Raw genomic sequence first — 23,903 nt, 5'->3', positions numbered from 1 at the left:
TTATATGATATATGGAATTAAAATGTGTGATAGTAATAGCACATAACTTGAAAAGAGTAAATGGAGTTAGTGTCCCAAGTTCCTTGCGTTGTCTGGGAAGTGGTAAAAGTACTACTTTATATAAGATTTAATGAGTCAGAGATGCATTTTATAATTACTAAGGTATTCATTTAAAGAGTAGTAAAAGGATATATATTTGGCAAGCTGTTGGGGGAGAAAATTGGGAAAATAAAAAAATGCTTAAACCGGAAGAGGGCAAGAAAGGGGAGGTAAAGGAAGATGAAACAGGAGAGATACATAGGAAACAAATAGTAAATTATTATTTATTATAGGATCAGTACTTATTAAGTGAACCATATGAAATTGCCAGTATTTGACCTACAATAATAACAGTTTCATAGTTGAAGTGTAAACAGGTCAAATTGGTTAAAATCAGAGATTGTCAGAATTAAAAGGAAACCAGCTATATTCTGCATGACAAAGTCATGCATTAAATGTAAGAATACAGAAAGTTTGAAGATAGAAGAATGGAAAAAGATACACCATGCAAACACCAACCCAGGAAGGTTGGTTTAGCTATATTAGATACATTAAAGGGGGCTTTAAGGCAAGAAGTGTTTCTAAAGAAGGATATTTCGTTGATGAAAGTGCAGTTTACCAAGAAGAAAATAAAAAGGATGTTGAAAAAAATAATACAGTATTATAATTGCATTTTTTTTAAACAAATGGAAAAAAGGAAAAAGTAGTTCAGTAGTTCTTATGATCTATCGTTACTAAAATGTTAGTGTTGTCAAACTAATCAGTCTTTGCATTTATGATTTAAAAATATTTTTTTAATTGGAGTATAGTTGATTTACAATGTTGTGTTAGCTTCAGGTGTGCAGCAAAGTGAATCAGTTATACGTATACATACATCCACTCTTTTAGATTCTTTTCCCATATAGATCATTATAGAGTATTGAGTAGAGTTCCCTGTGCTATACAGTAGGTCCTTATTAGTTATCTATTTTATATATAGTAGTGTGTATATGTCAATCCCAATCTCCCAATTTATCCCTCTCTCCCCTTTCCCCCACTGGTAACCATAAGTTTGTTTTCTACATCTGTGACTCTATTTCTGTTTTGTAAATAAGTTCATTTGTACCATTCCTTTAGATTCCACATAAAAGTGATATCATATGGTATTTGTCTTTCTCTGTCTGACTTACTTCACTCAGTATGACAATCTCTAGGTTCATCTGTGTTGCTGCAAATGGCATCATTTCGTTCTTTTTTATGGCTGAGTAATATTCCATTGTATATATGTACCACATCTTCTTTATCCACTCCTCTGTCAATGGACATTTAGGTTGCTTCCATGTCTTGGCTACTGTAAATAGTGCTGCAGTGAACATGGGGGTGCATGTATCTTTTCAAATTATGTTTTTCTCCAGATATATGCCCAGGAGTGGGATTGCTGGATCATATGGTAGTTCTGTGTTTAGTTCTTTAAGGAACCTCCATACTGTTCTCCATAATGGTTGTACCAATTTACATTCCCACCAACAGTGTGGAAAGATTCCTTTTTCTCCACACCCTCTCCAGCATTTATTATTTGTAGATTTTTTGATCATGGCCATTCTGACCAGTACGAGGTGATACCTCTTTGTAGTTTTGATTTGCATTTCTCTAATAGTGATGTTGAGCATCTTTTCATGTGCTTTTTGGCCATTTATATGTCTTTGGAGAAATGTCTATTTAGATCTTCTGCTCATTTTTTGATTGGGTCATTTGTTTTTTTGATATTGAGCTGTATGAGCTGTTTGTATATTTTGGAGATTAATCCCTTGTCGGTTGCTTTGTTTGCAAATATTTTCTCCTGTGGGTTGTCATTTTGTTTTGTTTATGGTTATGATTTGCTTTTGTGTCTTAAGAAATACTTCCTCTCTGAGATCATAAAGTTCAACAAATATTTTCCAAATTTTTTTCTAAAAGCTTTAAAGTTTTTTCTCCACACAAGATCTTTAATTCATCTGAACTTTACTTTTCATGTAACGTGTAAGGGATGTAATTTTTTTTCCCATATGGATAACCAGTTTTCCAGTAGTTTTTCTCTTGAACTGATTTGTGTGTGTTTTTTTCTTTTTTCTTTTTTTGGCCACACTGAACGGCGTGAGGGATAATAGTTCCTCTACCAGGGATCGAACCCGTGCCCTCTGCAATGGAAGCACCTAGTCCTAACCACTGGACCTCCAGGGAATTCCTCTTGAACTGATTTGTAATGCCACTCTGATGCTGAATTTCCATACATGCGTGTCTCTGTTTGGGCTCTCTTCTTTTCCATTTGGCCATTTATCTGTCTTTGGTCAACATCACACTATTTTAATTCTAAGATTTAAAAAAGTCTTGATAACTCATTGGGTAACTACCACCTACTTTGTGACTTTTCAAAATAGGCTTGGCTGGTTTTGGTCTCTTTTTCTTCCGTGTGGGTTTTGGGATCAACTTGTTAAGTTCCATGAAAAATCTTTTTGGAATTTTGATAGGAATTGCACTGCATTTATATACTAATTTGGGCGAGAACTGACGTCTCCTTAAACATGATAGGGTTCTTCATTAATTTCTGTTTTTATGTTCTTCAGTGAAGTTTTGTAGTTTTCTTCATAAGAGTGTTACACATTTTTTGTTAGATATATTCCTAGGAACCTTAAATTTTTATTCATGCCATTCAAAATGGCAGCAATTAAAATTACATTTTAAAATTATTTATAAAATTTTTATGAATGCCATTTTGGTTTTTTTTTTTTTTTGGTATATCAGTTTTGAATCCAGCAACCTATTAAACTGTTTTGTTTCTAATGTTTTGTCAATTCTTTCATTTTATTCATGGACAGTTATATCAGCTACAAGTAAAGTAAAATTATTTTCTTTCTGTTACTTATATTTTTACCACCTATGTATGCATATTGCATCAGTATAGTTTAGAGGGATATCTTTGTAATAGTAATGTAGTCATATACATGTAATTGTAATGTAAATATTTTGTTTCTGGTTTCTTTAGATTTACTTTGTTTGAGAGGAGCATCCACGTGGTAGTGTATTGTTGCTAATAAATATACTACAGTTTATCCACTCTACTGTTGATGGACATCTGGGTTGTTTGCAGTTGTTAGTTACACATTTTTGTATGTGTATCCCAGTATACCTTTCCAGGCGGAGATCTGCAGGTTTGTAGGGCATATGAGTCTCTAGCCTGACCATACAGTGCCGAACTATCTTCCAGGGTGGTTTTATTAGTTTAGATTCCCACCAGCAGTATTTGAAGGTCCTTGCTCCTTGCCAGTGGTTGGCATTGCCAATTTGGTGTGTGTAGTGATAGTATCTAATTGAGAGCTTACAGTTGTCATTTTAATGAAATTAAAATGATTAATGAGATTAAGCACAATTTCATATGTTTATTGGTTATTTGGATATCTTCTTTTGTCAAGTTTTTATTCAAGTCTTTTGTCCATTTTTGGGAATTCCCTGGTGGTCCAGTGGTTAGGACTCCATGTTTCCACTGCTGGGGGCACGGGTTTGATCCCTGGTCGGGGAACTAAGATCCCGTGTGCTGCGCGGTGTAGCCAAAAAAAAAAAAAAAAAAAAAAGATAGTCCCTATCTTACTGATTTGTAGATGTTCTTTATATATTCTGGATATGTATGTCTGGATATATACATATTGTAAATATCTTCTCTGATTTTGTACATGTGTTTTTACTCTTTTGTGGTATCTTAGAAGTTCTTTTAGAGTATAGTAGAATTTAATTAATATTTTCCTTGATTAATGTTTTTTATGGTCCTGTTTAAGATTTTCTCCATCATGAAGTAATGAAAGATAGTTTTCTTATCTTCTAAAGCTTTATTTGCCTTTCGCATTTAGGTCTAGAGCCCATCTAGGTTTTTTGTTTTGTTTTGTTTTTTGCATAGTGTAAGGTAAGGATTTAGTTTGATTTTCTTTTTTTCCTATATGGATTGTTCCACTACTGTTTTTGGGAAAGATCACTCCTTTGTGATGTCAAGGGTCTATATATGTGTGGGTCTATTTCTAGAATTTTCTGTCCCACTAATTTATGTCTCTTCCAGACACACAAAAATCCACATAAATGGAAAGTACTAAATAAGATGGTAGGAATAAATACAAATTATTAGTCATTACAACAAATAACTCACCAGTTAAAAAAAAAGATTGTTACATTGGATTAAAGAAGTCTAACTATATGTTCTTTAAAAGAGACCTACTTAAAACTAAGAACTGAGAAAAGTTGAAAGTAAAAGAAGGTAAAATGAATTAACCAGGCAAATTCTGAGAGTTCTGCATTTATATGGGAAGGAATGGTGTCTCAGTTCAACTCTTTGCTGGGTCCAAGGCCTCTGTGCTCCTGTCCCCTAGTGGTTGTTAAAGCTCTAGGCTCCTGCGTGTTACCAGGTTTACCTCCCAGGGCAGCCTCGTTCTTTATTTCTGCCCCTGGAAATTTTCTTTATTCTGCTGTGGTGTGAGCCATGCATTTCAGAGGAATTCGCTTTTAGGCATGTATGTGGATGTCTTCCCCACCCCAATTGTTTAGTCTTCTATGTGTTGTCTGAACTGTTAGATATGGTTTTAAGAGCCCACCCTCTAGGGAGACTACTAAAAATGTAAAGTGATTGCCTGTGGGTGTGGGTGTGGGTTAGGGATCATTTCTTATATTCTTGTGCATTTTTCGTATTTCCGCAAAAGAGCACATATTTTATAATTTTCTAAACTTAAAAAAGGAAATTGCCCTTAAGATCCTCCAAGTAATAGCCCTTCTTTTCCATTTGTTGCAGGTGGTGCGGTTGTGTCAGAACCCAAAGCTGGCGCTAAAGAATAGCCCACCTTATATCTTAGACCTGCTGCCAGACACCTACCAGCATCTCCGCACTATCTTGTCAAGATATGAGGGGAAGATGGAGACCCTTGGAGAAAATGAGTATTTTAGGGTGTTCATGGAGAATTTGATGAAGAAAACTAAGCAGACCATAAGCCTCTTCAAGGAGGGGAAAGAAAGAATGTATGAGGAGAATTCTCAGCCTAGGTAATGGAGAATACTACACAAATATTTATTCAGGTCTGTGACTGCCTGAATAGGTAACACATAGAAATAGTTGAGTTGGTTTTAATTTTATGTCAACAAGAATAGAATGCAAAGTTGACATTTGACTTAAAGCTGTGTTTTGTATAAAAGGTTACCTTGGAGAGTATTGATCCATCCGTAGCTCTGATTATTTGTTTACCTCTGAAAAGTCAGTGACTTACAGTCATGAAGATGAGTTGGAGGCGGTAGGTCTTTCAGAGGCCCTGAAGATCATGAAAGTTTGTGGATAGGTGAGAGTCTGAAAGAAAAAAGTTGGGGTTGGCAGTAAACAGTAAGAGGATTTTGCCCGAGCTGGTAGCATATTAGGTAGGTTATAAGTATGGGATAATAGGAAAAAAATTAGCCAGTAGTTTGGATAACTTTTTTTAATAAAGCCAAGTGAAATGACATTTCCTTTATAGGTAAAGTAACTTTTCAAATAGGATAGAATAGAATACTTTTCAAATAGACTTGGCAAAATGCAGTTAATTCAATAAACATTTGAGGGACCAATAGGTATTCTTTTGTACTTATTAAATACTAAAAACTATACTGACTGTCCCATATGTTATTGGCTTGGTTGTTGTATATTATGCACTGGGAGAGAAACAGGTTGATTGTATCCATGGTATAGTTGTGTTTGGTTTTGTCTAATTGGAATTAAATATTAACTCATCTGGAATAAGTAATAAAATGTAAATTCTATTATAAGTTTTAGGGAGTAACTTACTCTTGAGAAGTGACTTGAATTGGGAGGGACAGTAATTTCTGAGGGCATTCAGTTAGCATGCCGAGCAGTAACTTACTAAATGGTATCCTTGTAGCGTTTGACTCTGTTGGCTTAGATTCTGGGAACCTTCATCTCTCACTTAAAATTTTACCCACATCATTATTCATGTTACCTTTACTGGGACAGATTACTCAGGTTTGGTCCAGAGTATTAGTATTTTCTTCTTAAAAAGGTTTCTGGTAACTGAATTCAATCTGTAGGAACCTTTGTAACATCTCATTTATGTGAAAATGAACTTTGTCCATTTAAATTATTTAAATTTCATGACTTTTGTCGTTTTGTATTGCTGAATTAAAAAAATAATTTTGGACTTTATTACGTACCAAAACTTAAAAATTTTATTTATTATCCACAGTGTACTAGGTTCTAATTCTAGGCGGTGAAAAGGAGAGTTAAGTATTCAATTCTGATGTCATGTGATAAATACTTTAATAGAGATATGTACAAAATGCTGTATGAACACAGTTTTACCTAGTGGCATCGGGGAAGGTGGCACAGAGGAAGTGTTATTTGAGCTAGATTTTGAAGGGTAAGTAGGAACTTTCTAGGCAGAGAAGTGAAGAAAAGGCCTTTAACACAGTGGCATGAAAATGCAGGCTCTGTTTGTTTAAGGAACGTGAGCGATCTGGTTTGGCTAGAATTAGGGGAGATAGATAAGCTGGAAATATGGGTTGGAGTCAGATTGTAAAGAGCTGTTTTTTGACCTCAAGACTTTCTCCTATAGATAACAGGCTGCCATAGAACAGGTTTTTTTTTTTTTTTTTAATAGTGGAATAAAAATTGTAGATTTTTCAGTCTTCTTAGACACACTGAACATTGTTTGACTTTTTTTTTTTTTTTTTAAACGACACAGTTCGTCACTGAGAGGCAGAATAGTCTACTGGTTGAGAAGAGGAGGGACTCTGAAGCCAACTGCCTTAGTTTGAATCTTAACTTTTCCACTTAACTTAGCTGTGTGATTCTTCGGTTTCTTCATCTGTAAAATGAGATAATAGTATTACTTTCCTTGTAGGATCGTTGGGAGTTTAATAAGTAACTAAATGTTCGGTACTTACAACAGTGATTGGCACATTGCAAGTGATAAGTGGGTTAGCTCTTATTATATTAATCATCTTCATTATTTTCATTACTATAAGTATAGATTGTTGTATCAGGCTGTTTATCATTGGTACTGCCAGAGCCTAATGAAATGCGCAGACCAATTTGCCCTTACTAAATGGCTTCACACAATGCTTGTAAGTTCTTTTACCTTTTTAACAAAACCTTACTGTCAGTATGTCTGTCCGTATCAATTTCATTTCCCCTAATATGAAGCTTTTAATCCACTATAGGCTTTGACCATACAACCAGCTTTGTACAAATTATATATAAAGTGAGAATAAATAAATTTGAGGTGAGAATACATTTTTTTTTTTCCAGTAAAGGAAAATATGTGGCTTTACTGTACCATCTTTGCGATCTGTATTTTGGTTGTTAGGAGGCTTTTTTTGTATTCAGTGTAAAAAACTGAGATATAATTCATATACTATAAAATTTACCTTGTAAAGTGTATAATTTAGTGGTTGTTAGTGTGTTCACAAAGTTGTGCAACCATCACTACTGTATAATTCTAGAACATTTCTGTCACCCCAAAAAGAAAGCCCGTGTTCATTAGCAGTCACTCCCCTTTACCCACTCCTGCTTCCCTCCAGCCTTTGGTGATCACTAATATTTACTTTCCGTCTCTGCGGATTTGCCTGTTCTAGACATTTCATTTAAGTGGAATCATGTAACATGTGGCCTTTTTTGTCTGGCTTCTTTCACTTAGCATGTTTTCACGTTCATCCATGTTGTAGCATAGAATAGTACTTCTTTCTTTTTTATGGCTTAATAATATTTTATTGTATTGACATTTTGATTATGGACATTTGGGTTGTTTCCACTTTTGACTATTATTAATAATACTGCTATGAACATTTATGTACAATTTTTTGTGAAGCTCTATGTTTTCAGTTCTATTGGGTATATACCTAGGACTGGAATTACTGAGTCATATGGTAATTATATGGTTAACATTTTGAGGAACCACCAAACTGTTTCCACTGCAGCTGCACCATTTTACATTCCCCAAGCAATGTATGGGGGTTCCAACTTCTCACCAATACTTATTATTATTATTTTGGTTATAGACATCTTACTGGGTATGAAGTAGATATCTCTTTGTGGTTTTGATTTTCATTTCCCTAATGAGTAACATAATGAGCAGTCTTTTTACATGTTTATTGCCCACTTGTATATGTTCTTTGGAGAAATGTCTGTTTGAATCCTCTGCTCATTTTTTTTTTTTTTTTTTACCTTTTTTGCGATACGCGGGCCTCTCACTGCTGCGGCCTCTCCCGCTGCGGAGCACAGTCTCCAGACGCGCAGGCTCAGCCGTCATGGCTCACGGGCCCAGCCGCTCCGCGGCACGTGGGATCCTCCCAGACTGGGACACGAACCCGTGTTGCCTGCATCGGCAGGCGGACTCTCAACCACTGCGCCACCAGGGGAACACCCCGTTTGAGATTCTTAATGAATTTTAGGATTAGCCTGAAAATTACTACCAAAAGGGCAGCTGGAATTCTAATAGGAGTTGCAGTGGACCTCTAGATCAATGTGGGGAGTACGGCTATCATAACAATACTAAGTCTTCCCAATCTATGAACATGGAATGTCTTTCCATTTATTTGGGTCTTCTTTAATTTCTTTCAGCAGCATTTTATTGTTTTCAGTGTATAAGTCTTTTGCCTCTTTGGTTAAATTTATTCCTAAATATTTTTATTCTTTCTGATGCTATTATAAATGGAATTGTTTTCTTAATTTCATTTTTGGATTGTTCATTGCTGGTGTGTGGGAAGAATACAGTTGAATTTTGTGAGGTTTTGTATTTGACCTTGTATCCTGCAACTTTGCAGAACTCATCTATTGGTTCTAGTCGTAGTCTTTTTTTTTAGTGGATTACCTAGAATATTATGTAAATAAGATCATGTTTGCATGATCTTGCATGATCTCTATTTGTATGCAAATGATGATAGTTTTACTTCTTCCTTTCCTTTGTGGATGCTTTTTTTCTTGCCTAATCGCTCTGGCTGGAACCTCATATGTTGAATAGAACCTATGTTGAATAGAAGTAGTGAGAGCAGACATCCTTGTCCTGTTCCTGATGTTAGGAGGAAAGCTTTCAGTCTTTCACCATTGAGTATGATGTTAACTGTGGGATTTTCATAGATGCCCTTTATCAGGTTGAGAAAGTTTCTATTTTTTTGCTCAATGTTTTTGTTTTTGATCACAGAAGAATGTTATAGACCTTTTATGCTTTGTTCCTGCTTTTTCTTCTTGGGAGAGAGAAAATTTGTAGACTTGTAATATTCTAGAAGGAGTGAATATTTTGAGTTGCACTAAGGGCAAGAATGCAGGCAAGCCTCAGGAATAACTGAAACCGTGGTTGAAAATGCTACCAGGACACTGCATTCTCTCAATGCAGATTAATGTCTGAATTGTGGGGAAATCTGGCCTCTGCTACACCCAAGATTTACATCTTACAGGTTTCTTACGGTAGCAGAGCATCTACCTCTTGGTTCCAGTTTTGACTTAGGCTTGGTATAGATCAATTGATTATCTCTGGACCAGTCAACTCTGGAAAGAAAAGCTAAGTGCAGTGATTAGTCCAGTGAGGGCAAGGTGTCATCTCTAAACAAACCTGCTATGGCTTGGGGAACATATCTGTTTCCCCAAAGCCATGTACATGAGGGAATTTGTTGCCAGACTGGATGTTGAGGAGTTAATCCCTTAAATATTCTCTAGAAGAGTGTACATAAGTGTACCTATCAGTATATAATATAGTTGCTTCCTGGTTTTGTTTTAGAGAGGATATTAGGTAAATTAACTTCTCTAAAGATATTTGCCCTCATTCTTCTTAGACTTTATAAAAAATTAATTCAGCAAAACCATAAGCTGCTTTCTTGCCTTTTATCTTTAACTCGTTTTTGCGCCTGTTTTCGTTAGAGCGCAGGACGTTATAGTAGAAGCTGAATGGGATTATACAGTGCAGTTAATTTTAAATTGTCATTGTCTTATTGTATCCATTTTGGAAGTAAGATTAAACTTTTCTGTTGTAATTATGTTGTCTTTTTAGAGGTAGTTATAAAATGAAATTGTCAAATTTTGGTTTTGTTGTATTCAGCCAGGAATAATTCAGAAATAACTAAAAGCTTATGTGCTAACCATTCATTAAAGAAAAAATAGTAGTGAGTATTTTCTCTGTGGTAGGCACTGCTCTAAGAACAGTGATAGAGCAGTAAACAGCTCTCATGATGCTTATAACCTTATGTTCTCTCGTTTTCCGTTAGTTTCCAAGCTATAACCACTGAACTAGTATTCTTTTGGTTTCCAGATTATCCTCCAGTGGAAGAGTGGTGATTCACAAGCTAACAGCAGTATTTGTACTGCTGTAGTTTTTCCCTAGCACCCTGAAAATAGGTTTCAACAAGTGTGCCAAATCCTATTGGTAGATAATGGTGGCTTAGAACTTTTTGTTGAGGAGTTTGGGCTTGGTGAGAAAAGATTCCCACTTACATTAGGAATGCCTTTCTTTCTTTTTTTTTTTTTTCGGTACGCGGGCCTCTCACTGCTGTGGCCTCCCGTCGTGGAGCACAGGCTCCGGACGCGCAGGCTCAGCGGCCATGGCTCACGGGCCCTGCCGCTCCGCGGCACGTGGGATCCTCCCGGACCAGGGCACGAACCCACGTCCCCCGCATCGGCAGGCGGACTCTCAACCACTGCGCCACCAGGGAAGCCCAGGAATGCCTTTCTTACAACTGGGAAAGGGGCAGCACCAAGCTCCTGTATCTTTTTGGTTCAGGAGAGAGATGATGATGGCTTGAAACAAAGTGGTGGTAGTAGAGATGGAAAGAAATGGACAGAACTTGCTGTGTTTTAAAGCTAGCATAACATGATTTGCTAATGGATTGGATAGGTTTCTGGTTTGAGCCAGTGTATAGATGGTGTAATGGGAAGCCATGGAAAGGTATAAAACGGGAAAGTCATAATCTGATTTTTCTTCTACAGTGATAGTATTGGCTGTTGTGTGGGAAATGGATTAGGCTTGTGGAAGTAGCAATGATGGAAGTAGAGGGATAGGTTAAAAGGTTACTGCTGTATACCAGGTAAGAGATGAGATAGTATAGACTAAGGATGAAAAAGTTGAAAGGAAGAAAAATGGACCAGTAAGAGGTGGACTGGAGCTAGACTCAATAAGAATTGCTGGTGGATTGGACAAGAGAAGGGTGAGAAAAGATGACAGGGAAGAATCAAGGATGTAGGTTTGTGGTCATTAACTCTGTCAATTGGTGGCGGCAGTTACTAAAATGGGGAATTCAGAGTACAAATGTGGGGAGAAGTACATTGAGAGAGGGGAATTAAGAGTTCCATTTTGGACAACTTTAAGTTTGAGATATTCTCATGAGCCATCTAAGGTGATATGTCAAGCAGGCAATTGGTTGGCTATATTAGAGTTTGGAGTTCAGAAGGAGAGGTCTGGAATAGAGATAGAAATTTGGTGATGTTCAAGAATAGTATTTAAAGCCATGAGAGTGGGCAAAATCATCTGGTGGGGGAGAGAAGTCAGCCAAGCAGATTTAAAAGGAGGCACGACAAAGGAAGAAAGGAGAGAATAGATTAAAGTAGTAGGCAGGAATAAAAAAACAAAAACAAAAAATTCTCTCTAAAAGGGGAACCCTCCTGTACTGTTGGTGGAAATGTAAATTGGTGCAGCCACTATGGAAAACAGTATGGAGGTTCCTCAAAAAACTAAAAATAGAGTTGCCATATGATAATAGCAATCCAACTCCTGGGCATATATCTGGACAAAACTGTAATTCAAAAAGATACATGCACTCCTATGTTCATAGCAGCACTATTCACAAAAGCCAAGACATGGAAGCAACCTAAATGTCCACTGACAGATGAATGGGTAAAGAAGATGTGGTGTATGTGTGTATATATATGTACAATTGAATAGTACTCAGCCATAAAAAAAGAATGAAATAATGCCATTTGCAGCAACATGGATGGACCTAGAGATAATCCTGCTAAGTGAAGTAAGTCAGACAGAGAAAGACAAATATCATTTGATATCACCGATATGCGGAATCTAAAAAAAATGATACAAATGAACTTATTTACAAAACAGAAACAGACTCACAGACTTAAAGAACATACCTGTGGTTGTCAAAGGGAAGGGGAGTGGAGGAGGGATGGAGTGGGAGTTTGAGGTTAGCAGATGCATACTAGTATATGTAGAATGGATAAACAACAAGGTCCTACTGTATAACACAGGGAACTATATTCAATATCCTGTGATAAACCATAATGGAAAAGAATATAAAAAAGAATGTATGTATATGTATAACTGAATCTCTTTGCTGTACAGCAGAAATTAACACAACATTGTAAATCAACTACACTTCAATTTAAAAAAAAGGAAAGAAAAATAAATAAGTATCCTCCCTTCCCCCCATCCAAATTCTGTCTAAAATTAGCAAAGGAAATAAATAATCCATGAAAGAAGAAGCATAAAAGACCAAATATGAATATTAAAGAACAGTCCAATTTGTTAGTCATAAAATAATTTTCTTTTGACCTGAAAAATTGGCAAAAAAAAGGGAAAAATCAAACAACAAAAGGAAAAATCTACTTATAATTAGTGTTTAAAAGGAGGGTATAGGAATATGAGTACTCTCATACCTGGTGGTGGTAGAATGAAACTGGTTTAGCCTTTCTGTCTGGAGGGTGATTTATATAGAAAGATTTAGAATTTTGCTCAATAGTTCCACTTTTAGAAATTTATCAGAAAGAACAGAAAAGGGATTTGGGTTAAAATACAATTACAAAGCCATTCATTTAGATGCTATATATGAAAGGCAAAACCTAGAAACAACCTAAATGTCCAGTGTAAGATGAATTACATAAACAAGAGAAGATATGGTGTACAATGTAGACACTAAACATTTTTTGTCGATGAAGATTAATGATAGACAAACAATGTATTAAAGAAATAGGTGAAGGTGTCAAAAGGTACAAATTTCCAGTTATAAGATGAATAAGTTCTGGGGCTATAATGTACAGCATGATGACTATAATATTCCTATAAAGGAGAAGAAAAGAGACCACAGAATTGTATGTATAACTAATAAGATCACATTTTTGTAAAAAGTAAGAAATATAGAAAAAACCTGGAAGGAGTGATACCAAATATCAACAGTACTTATTTCTAGGTACTGGAATTAGAGGTAATTTAAATTTTCTTTCTGTTTATATATTTTCTAAATTTTCTATAATTAATATATAATCAACCAAATTGTATTTCAAATGAAGAAAAAGATGTGATACCTCTTAGGTGACAGCTTGGATTCACAAGGACGATCCTGGAAAACTTCCCATTTCTTGTAGTAACATGATTGGTAGATTCAGTTGAGTTCAGTGAACCTAGTCAAAGTCCTAAGTTCCCAGCTTAAGAGGCTAGAAAACTGGGCTAAAATGGAGAAGGTGAAGTTTCATGGCGGTGAAGAAGTCACATTTAGTTCTCAAAACCATCCTGTACAACTCTAATATGACAGTGCTTGCAGACCAGTCAATCATAAGTTACTATGGTTTGTTAATATGTGATAATAAGATCTTAAGAAATTCTAATGTAGGGGTTGGCTGAGATTCTAATGTAGGTGTTGGCTGAGTAAGTGCCTAAAGTACTGTTTGTTTGCTTTAAACCAAATATCTACTTTGCTGTAGAGCTTGTATCTAGAGCTTTTGTTAATTAATACAGTTTTCTCCTCAAGCTTTTTGGTTTCAGGACCCCTTTACACTCTGTAAATCACTGAGGACCTCAAAGAACTTTCATGTATGTGGGTTATATCTATCAATATTTACTATATTCAATATTAAAACCAAGAAATTGAAAAATATTTAAATATTTAAAATAACTATTAACATTTAATAATAACAGTAACAAGCCCATTACATGTTGACATAAAAACATTTTTTTAAACGTGAAGACATTTTAATGGAAAAAAATTTTTTTCAATTCTTTTTTTTTTTCCTTTTGGCCACGCCGCACAGCTTGCAGGATCTTAGCTGCCCGAGGAGGGATTGAACCTGGGCCACGGCAATGAAAGCCTGGAATCCTAACCACTAGGCCACTAGGGAACTCCCTGGAAAATATTTTAAAAAATAAGTAGTTTTACATTTTTGCAAATCTCTTAAACTGCCTCAGTGAACATTTTGTACCTTGTTACATTAACATTCATTGGTCTGTCTTGCACTTGGAATGAATCTTTAACCCATGCACGATTTTGTAGCATCATACCTTGGTCGCTTGGAAAATATTGGTTCACTAGGTTATGTAGATTTTCAAGTGTTGACACATCATTCTACAATCACATTCATTAATTAAATATCATTAGAAAAGTTTTATTTGGAAACTGTTAAGCTCATAGTGGAGGATAGGCTTTTTTTAAAAAATTCTAATTTTTGCTTAAAAGCTTGAGTTTTATCATTGACAACAAAAACTATCAGTTGTTTTCCTTGAGGTGACAGGTCACTTTGTTTATTTTGGAGAAACTGTCAGCCAAATATTCGAGTCTGAGTAACCATACTTTGTCTATTAGTCATTCTTTTAAGTAGAAATGGTATTCCATGCCATGTATGAAAATCCCACAGCTAACATTATACTCAATGGTGAAAGACTGAAAGCTTTCCACCTAACATCAGAAATAAGACAAGGGTGTCTGCTCTCACCACTTCTATTCAACATAGGTTCTGTTCAACATACGAGGTTCTAGCCAGAGCGATTAGGCAAGAAAAAGAAGTAAAAAGCACCCACAAGGAAAAGGAAGAAGTGAAACTATCTCTATTTGTACATGACATGATCTTGTTTTTAGAAAATCCTAAGGAATCTACTAAAAAAACCACCATTACTAGAACCAATAGTTGAGTTCTGCAAAGTTGCAGGATACAAGATCAAATGCAAAACTTTACAAAACTCAGTTGTATTCTTTCTACACACTAGCAGTGAACAATCCAAAAATGAAATTAAGAAAACAATTCCATTTATAATAGCATCAAAGAGAATAAAATATTTAGGAATAAATTTAACCAAAGAGGCTAAAGACTTGTACACTGAAAACAATAAAATGCTGCTGAAAGAAGTTAAAAAAGAACCAGATAAATAGAAAGATATTCCATGTCATAGATTGGGAAGATTTAGTATTGTTAAGATGGCAGTACTCCCCACATTGATCTATAGGTCCAGTGCAATTCCTATTAGAATTCTAGCTGCCCTTTTGGTAGAAATTGACAGGCTAATCTTAAAATTCATTAAGAATCTCAGTAGGACTTCCCTGATAGCACAGTGGTTAAGAATCTGCCTGCCAATGCAGGGGACATGGGTTCAATCCCTGGTCCAGGAAGATCCCACATGCTGTGGAGCAACTAAGCCTGCATGCCGCAACTACTGAAGCCTGCGCGCCTAGAGCCTGTGCTCCACAACAAGAGAAGCCACCGCAATGAGAAGCCCATGCACTGCAACGAAGAGTAGCCCCCACTTGCTGCAACTAGAGAAAGGCTGCACGCAGCAACAAAGACCCAATGCAGCCAAAAAAAGAAAATCTCAGGGGACCTCAAAAAAAACAAAGCAATTCAGAAAAACGACAGAATTGAAAGACTCACACTTCCTGATTTCAAAGCTTTACTACAAAGCTACAGTAATCAAGATGGTGTGGTACTGGCACAAGGACAGACATATAGACCAATGGAATAAAATAGCCCAGAAATATACCTTCACACATATGGTCAATTAATTTTCAACAGGGATGCCAAGTCTTTTCAACAAATTGTGCTGGGAAAACTGGATAACCACAGTCAAAAGGATGAAGTTGGACTTTTACCTTATATACAGAAATTAAGTTTAAGTGATCAAAGACCTAAATTTAAGAGCTAAATAAAAACCCTTAGAGAATCTTCATGATCTTGGATTGGGCAATGATTTCTTGAGTTATGACACCAAAAGCATAGACAATAAAAGAAAAAATTGATCAGTTGAACTTCATCAAAATTTAAAACTTTATCCATCAAAGGACACTAACAAGAGAGTGAAAAGACAACCCACAAATTGGGAGAAAATTTTTGCAAAACATATATTTGGTAAGGGATTTAAATCCAGAGTATGTAAAGAACTCTAACAACTCAACAGAAAAACACACACACACAAAAACCCAATTCAAAAGCGAGCAGAAGATTTGAATAGACACTTCTCCCAAGAAGTTATACAGTTGGCCAATAAGTGCATGAAACGAAGCTCAATGTCATTAGGGAAATGCAAATCAAAGAGATACCACTTCACACCCATTAGAATGTCTTATGAAAAAAGGGAAACTGACAAAAGTTGGTGAAGAGACATTGGAGCCCTCATCCTTTGCTAGTGGAGATGTAAAATCGTGCAACCACTGTTTAAAAAGTTTAGTGGTTCCTCAAAAAGTTGAAAATGGGATTACCATATGATCCAGTGATTCTTCTAGGTATTTACCCCCAAAGAATCAAAAGTAGGGACTTGAACAGATATTTGTACACCCGTGTTCATAGCAGCATTTTATGGTAGCCAAAAGGTAGGAACAACCCAAGTGTCCCTCAGTAGATGAATGGACAAGCAATATGTGATGTATACATACAATTGAATATTATCCAGCTATAAAAAGAAATGAAGTTTTGATATATGCTACAACATGGCTGAACCTTAAAAGCATTGTGCTAAGTGAAATAAATCAGACACAGAGAGACAAATATTGTATAATTACACTTATATGAGGTATCTAGGCAAATTCATAGAGACAAAGTTAGAAATGAGGTTACCAGGAGTCTGGGTTGAGAGAGAGTAGGTAGTTACTGCTAACATTTCTGTTTGGAATGATGAAAAATTCTGGACATGGATAGATGTGATGATTATACAACGTGTGGATGTACTTAATGCTACTGAGTTGTACACTAAAAAATGGTTTAAGTGGTTTACAAAAAAAGGTATTCCACCAAAAGAGCGACTACTTCAACTATTTAAACATTGCGCATGTAAATCAACTATGCTCCAATAAAAATTTTTTTTTAAAAAAACAACAAAAAAAAAGACATTGTACAAATGCATTTCCTGAGGACAACTGTTATTACAACAGGAGTGCTTTTCATGTACTTCTTATTTTGTCACACACAATGTTTTTAAAAATGTCCTCAATATTCAAAATTTAATAAAATTAATGGTGTTTCCTGCTTCATCAAGGACATTCTTAAGTGCAACTTGCATTTTGTTTTTGTTTTTACTGCAAGTCATGGTGAAGAGTACAGTGCCTACATGTACAGTTCAGTGCTTCTGCCTTGATTCAGCTAAGGCACCAGCAGACTCAACCCAACTTTGTGCCTTCAATGCAAGTATCAACACAGTGGAAAAGATGAATCATGTGGTGTCTTAATATTATTATGGAAATAATTTTAACATTGCAGACCCTCTGAAAGGGTCTCAAGGACTCCTAGGGATTGCATAACACACTTTAAGAACTGCTATATTGATGTCCACATTTCAAAAATGCTATAGCCATTTTTGAAAGTGATTAATGCTGCTGTCATTTTGGTACTGTTCCTTCAAATCTCTTAAAAGGTAAACTTGTTATACTGTTCCAATACTGCTTTATAATTCTGGCGCAAGGCAGGCTAATCTTACCCCTTTTTATGTTTGAACCATTGTACATTTCAAGGGAACAGAATATCAAGGCTGGTAAATAGATTTTAATAATTGCTGGTCCTGTGGATAGGTTGTAGCTGCTTAGATTGTTGTCTTGAGGGGTTCAGTGGATAAAGTTTCCTGGGTGGAATAGAAATGTCTTCCTTGGACTTGGGAAAGAGATATGACAATGTCATAATTTGCTCTTTGTACTATTTTAATCTAAAATTTATAGTTTTGGAAAATTTTTATCTTATAATTTCTTCAGAAAAAAATTCTTTTGTTCCCTTCCTTCTACTCACCTTCAGGGGACTCCATTTATATATATATTTGGCCACTTGATATTGTCCCACAGGCCACTGGTGCTCTGCTCACTTTTTTTCCAGTGTTTTATTTTGGGGAGTTTCTATCACTGTGTTTTTGAGTCAGTTAATCCTTTCTTCTGCAGTAGTTAATCTGCTGCGAGTCCCTTCCATTTTAGTTTTCATCTCTAGAAGTTGGATTTAGATCTTTTTTATGTTTTCCATGTCTTAACATGTACAAGAGTTTCTCTACCTTGTTGTATAAATAGAATATAGTTATAATAACTTTTGATATCCTTGTCTGTCAATTCTGTCATCTGTGTCACTCATGGATTTAATTCTGCTGATTTGTTTTTATCCTCACTAAGTCATATTTTCTTGCTTCATTGCGTGTTTGCTAATTTTTGATTGGATGCTAGACATTGTTAATTTTACTGTGGTAGGTGCTGGATACTTTGTATTCTTATAAATATTCTTGAGCTGTGTTCTGGGATACAGCTGAATAGTTTGATCCTTTTAAACTTTGTTAGGCAAGGCCAGAATAGCTTTTGTTTTTTTTAATTAACCTTTTTTTAATTGAAGTATAGTTAATTTTGTAATACAATGTCATGTTATTTTCAGGTGTACAGCAGTAATTCTCTCTATATATGTATGTGTGTATATATATTCTTTATCAGATTCTTTTCCATTATAGATATTGAATACAGTTCCCTGTGCTATACAGCAGGTCTTTGTTTATTTTATATATAACAGTGTGTATATGTTAATCCCAAACTTCTAATTTATCTCCCCCTGCCCCTTATCCCCTTTGGTAACCATGAGTTTTTTTTTGTATGTCTGTGAGTCTATTTCTGTTTTGTAAATAAGTTCATTTGTATCATTTTTTTAGATTCTACATATAAGTGATATCATATGGTATTTGTCTTTCTCTGTCTTACTTCATTTAGTATGATAATCTTTAGGTCCACATGTTGCTGCAAATGGCATTATTTCATTCTTTTTTATGGCTGAGTAATATTCCATTATGTGTGTATATGTATGTGTATACAGATGCGCGCACACACCCCCCACATCTTCTTTATCCATACATCTGTTGATGGACATTTAGGTTGCTTTCATGTCTTGGCTATTGCGAATAGTGCTGCTGTGAACATTAGGGTGCATGTATCTTTTCAGATTAGAGTTTTCTCTGGATATATGAATAGCTTTTAATCTAGCCACCTACTAGATTCTACCCGTGCTCTACCCATCTACAGATTTCCACCCCCCTCCTTCTCCTTTATGAGAACTGGGGAGTGTTTGCTGTACTCCTTTCAGGTGGTTCTTTCCCTGTGTTCATCAGTGCTCAGCTGTAGATCTCCTAAGCTTCCTCTCTCTATGCAGCTCTCTCCTCTCTTGTATTCTGTACTGAGGACTCCAACTGACATGGTTTCCCCAGACTCACAATTCCGTCTCCTCAACTCAAGAGACTATCAGGCTCTGCCTGAGTTCCCCCTCCCAGTTCTGAGGCCTAGAAACTCCAGGCAGTAAGTTCAGTCAGTCATAGAGTTCGCTTCCATTTGTTTCCCCTCTCTTAGGGATCACAGTCCTCTGCTGCATGATGTCTACTGTCTGGAAACCATTATTTCATATGTTCTGTCCAATTTTTCAGTTCTTTCAAGGAGGGTAAATCCAGTCCCTGCAGTTCCCTCTTGGCTGAAAGCAGGAGTCTCGGTCTAAAATTTAATTTGGGATTTTTGCAAATTCAGATGCCATTAATATTACGTGCTTGCTATATGCCTGAAAAGTTCAAATGTGGTCTAGTCTTTACTCGCTCCCTACCTCGCCACACATATTAATTGGGTACTCTCTCTTTTATGTTGAACAAAATGAACATGGCCTTTGCCTTTATGCATTTTACACTTTATAAATATGGAAACCGAGGCTCGGAAAGTTAGAATATGTTACCCAAGTACATACAGCTAGTAAGTGCCAGGGCCCCCCCCCTTTTTTTTTTTAAGCTAATCTACCACATGTTTATTACCAATTACTTTGGTTTTCTTTGTTTGAATGTAAAGGAATGATGATTGTGTATTTCATTTCACATTGCAGAAATGATCCCATGGAGGCCATATTTCAAGTAGTATATGAAATGGTAAACTACATAAACTTGGGGAAGTTAAAACATTTTAATAGGCATGTCATTTGAACACAAAAAATACCAATACTGTGATTTACTACAGCATTAGGTATTCACATAGCAAGAGAATTTCACTCATAATATTTCTAATAGAGCATAGGCTTGATTACGCAGATAAAGAGAGAGAGAGAATGTGAAGGTACCCTCCCTTGCCTCCCCTCGAAGCATCAGTGATGACTTTTATAAAACCAGAGCAGTATAGAGAAGTAGGCAGTGAATGTCAAGTAGAATGTGCAAAAGCCTTTTCTAATCACGTTGCTCTAATAGTGCCAACCAAGACTTGCTCTAAAACCATAGTACTTGTGAAGTCTACAACTGCATTTAAATTAGAACATCTTAAAGAACAAGCTCAAAAGCTGGCTACAAGAATTTTTTTTTTTGCCTGGCTGTAGTATACAGAGCAGCAAATGCTTGCTAGAGGTACCTAGTAGTGTGAAAATGTTAGAAGCATTACGAACTTGAATCCTGGCAATGTATTTTTTTTTTTACTTACTGTGTATTGAACCTGAAATACATATTATCTTCGGAAAGCTTAAATCCCATGTATTAAATTTGTTAAAGAAATGGAATAAAAAACGTTCGTTAGGTTTTTCTTTCCTCTTTGTTTAAACCCTCCCCCCACTCCTTTACATGCAAAACACTCATCCTGCTTAGTGTCTAATAAAATATATCTAAATGATTTAAGTATTCAGAGTTAATATTTCTTAACTTGTTTCATTCTTATTCTTACGGTATTTTTCTTATATTATTTACATTTAAAATAATTAGTTGAATGTTTTATTTTCCCTGTAATGTTGAACCAGATTATAGTGATCCCTTTTCTTCTATTCTTCTGTTCTAACTTCAAAGAGCATGATTAAAAAACCACTTAAGAAAGGAAATCTTTCATCATGGTTGCTGTTAACAGCGAGCTTCAGCTAAGTTCTCTTGACAGGAACTTTTGTGAAGGGCTCTTTAGGCCTGTATGTGACTGAATATTATCTATTTTATTTTTTATCACTGGATTAAGGTTTTATAGACTAGGTGAGTGATTAAGGTACTGCCTAATTGCAGTTTCTCAGTGTGACTTTCACTTAGTGGCACACACACAGGTCAGTAAACATGTAGTATGGTGCCGTGAGGTTAAAGCAGTCGTTGTGTTAGATGCTAAGTGTGTGAGCTGGGTCAGCCAGATGGACTCCTCTGCCATTTACTATCTCAGTATATGACCTTAGACAAGTTACCTCTCTTTGCCTCAGATATTTCATTAAAAGTGCTTTCGTAGGATTGTTGTGAGTATTATAATGAATAAGTTAATGTTTAGAAAGCACCTAGAATAATGCCTGGTTCACAAAAAGCAGGACCAAAGTATTTGATTTTTTTTTTTAAAAAATTAGAGATATACACTTATTGAAAAATTATGGGAGGGAGCAAATTGTTAAGAAAAATGCATATACTTCAAAATAGTTGAAGTAATAAATTTTATGTCATGTATATTTTATCATAATTTTTAAAAAAGAAATGTCATGGTTCACAGGCTACTGAAGTTTTCTTTATGCAAGTATTCATTCAGCAAGTATTTTTGAGATCTTGCTCTCAGTACATTCCAGGTGAACATGAAGCTTGAATTCATAGGTGGAAGGATGATCCTGTATAGAGATGCCATATTCTCTTGGTGTCCTGTGGAGAGGAGTGTTTGAGTTGAGCACAGTTGGCTGTATCATGAGACTGGGCTCCAGGAAAGGGACTCAACCTACCCCAATATACCCCTGCACTCTCTCTTTTTATGGGGGTCAATGTGATAAGTGAGGTAAAAAGTGTGAGTCTTGGGTGCCACCTATTTACAGGAGTTGCTAAGAACCAGCTGTCTGGTAACTAGAGACTGCAGAGGTCCCTTGGGAAGATGTTAGGAGGAGCCCCTGGTCCTAGTTAGCTCGTTGCCAAGCAATCCAGAAAGAACAAGATGACTGACCAGTCAGGAGTCAAATGCAGTAATCCAGGTAGGATGATGGTGGTTTGGACTAAGGCAGCAACTGAACTATAGTGGAAGTAAAGTCATTGGCTCTATGAATTAATCATATATATATATTGCATATGAATAGCTTATTCCTCTGTTTGCTAAGTAGTTTTATTCTATGGGTGTACCACAATTTGTTTATCTGTTCATCTGTTGGATGTACATTTTAGTTGTGTCCAGTTTTTGGCTATTATAAATACAGCTAATAGGAACATTCATGTCCAGATCTTTGTGTGGGCATATATTTTAATTTCTTTGGGGCAGATATCTAGGGTGATATATAATGCTTCACTGGATTCTATTTAATAATCGTTCAGGATTTTTCCATCTATTCTGGTAAGTGAAATTAGCATATAGTTTTTTTCTCATGGTCTTTGATTATGGAAGTAATCAAAATGAATGAGTTCTCTTTCTGTATTTTTGAACAGCTTGTAGAAATAAGAGCTTTTATGGGGAACGTATAGCAAAAATTCTTCCATAATACCATCATGGTCTAATACGCGTGCTTGTACACACATGAGTATATGACTGTGTCTATGTGTGAGAGTAGGGAATGGATTTTGATACCTACTCTATTTAATGGTTTTTGGTTTACTCAGGGTTTGGAATAGTCCATTTCCCCTAAATAAGTTTAAGTATGGTGCTTGCCATATAGTAAGCATTCAATGTTTATGAAATAAATTAGTGAAAATTACTGGAAGAGAGTTCATTGTATTCTGTTATTAAATTACTGTTTATATTTTTAGTTATGTCTCTAATTTTGTTAGATTTAAAGTTTGTGCATTCTGAAGATGTTTACAAATTCGTCATGAGAGGTTTAATTTGGAACTCTTATGAAGCTTTTAAATTTCTTGTATTCAAGTCAAGATACATTTATGATTTTTCTCCATTTTTTATATATTCTTATGCTTTATTTTCCCCCATTCATGAATATACCTCTGCTCCTTTGACAATAATTGACATTTTATCACGAGTTTTACTTTACTGAGTCGTAAACACAGTAAACGTTGTTTACTTTTGCACAGTGCCTCTAATACTTAAGTTCCATATAAGTTTTCCTGCTGGGAAGTATGATAAATATCGCTGAATAGGTGTTAGAAGCCCTAACATTTGAGAATCTTTGAAGAAGTGTTAAGAAACTCAATGCGTTTTCATCAACTCAGTGTGTTTCATCTGCATAGAAGATACGGAGAAACAAAGATTGTGTCTCAAAGAGTGGCATTAATTCTGCCTCATGTGAGAACAACTAAAAAAATTAGCACTATATTCTTATAAAGGTGAATATAGCACACTTAGAACATTGATTGCCCAGTGTTTCCAAATATTTTTCACATGGTTTTGTTTTTAAATAAGAGAAGCCTGCCACTCCTGTCCTTTTCTGACTCCATCATACTACCTACCCCCCTACTCCCAAAGGGAGAAATTCCAAATCTTTTCAAAACTGTACTTCAGTTTCTTTTTAATTTTCTTTTTTCTTGGCCACACAGCGTGGCATGCGGGATCTTAGTTCCCTGACCAAGGATCGAACCTACGCCCCCTGCATTGGGAGAGTGGAATCTTAACCACTGGACCGCCAGGGAAGTCCCTCTTTTTTTTTTTTTTTTTTTTTTTGCGGTACGCGGGCCTCTCACTGTTGTGGCCTCTCCCGTTGTGGAGCCCAGGCTCCGGACGCGCAGGCTCAGCGGCCATGGCTCACGGGCCCAGCCGCTCCGCGGCATGTGGAATCTTCCCGGACCGGGGCACGAACCCGT

General features: G+C 36.0%; 1 protein-coding gene across 1 annotated transcript in view; it reads left to right on the top strand.

The window, feature by feature from the left end:
- CBL (Cbl proto-oncogene) overlaps positions 1 to 23,903 on the top strand; it is a gene marked incomplete at its 5' end in the record, with an annotated part of 80,226 nt that overhangs the window by 15,835 nt on the left and 40,488 nt on the right. Inside the window, one exon of the mRNA XM_082844596.1 lies at positions 4,826 to 5,073. Coding sequence (XP_082700722.1) covers positions 4,826 to 5,073 — 248 coding nt within the window. The remainder of the gene's footprint in view (positions 1 to 4,825; positions 5,074 to 23,903) is intronic.

The sequence above is a fragment of the Leucopleurus acutus genome, assembly GCF_964270905.1.
Source record: "Leucopleurus acutus genome assembly, chromosome: 8".
NCBI classification, from domain to species: Eukaryota; Metazoa; Chordata; class Mammalia; order Artiodactyla; family Delphinidae; genus Leucopleurus; species Leucopleurus acutus.
The sequence above is the reverse complement of the archived record's forward strand: the minus strand, read 5'-3'. Positions and strand labels throughout refer to the sequence as shown.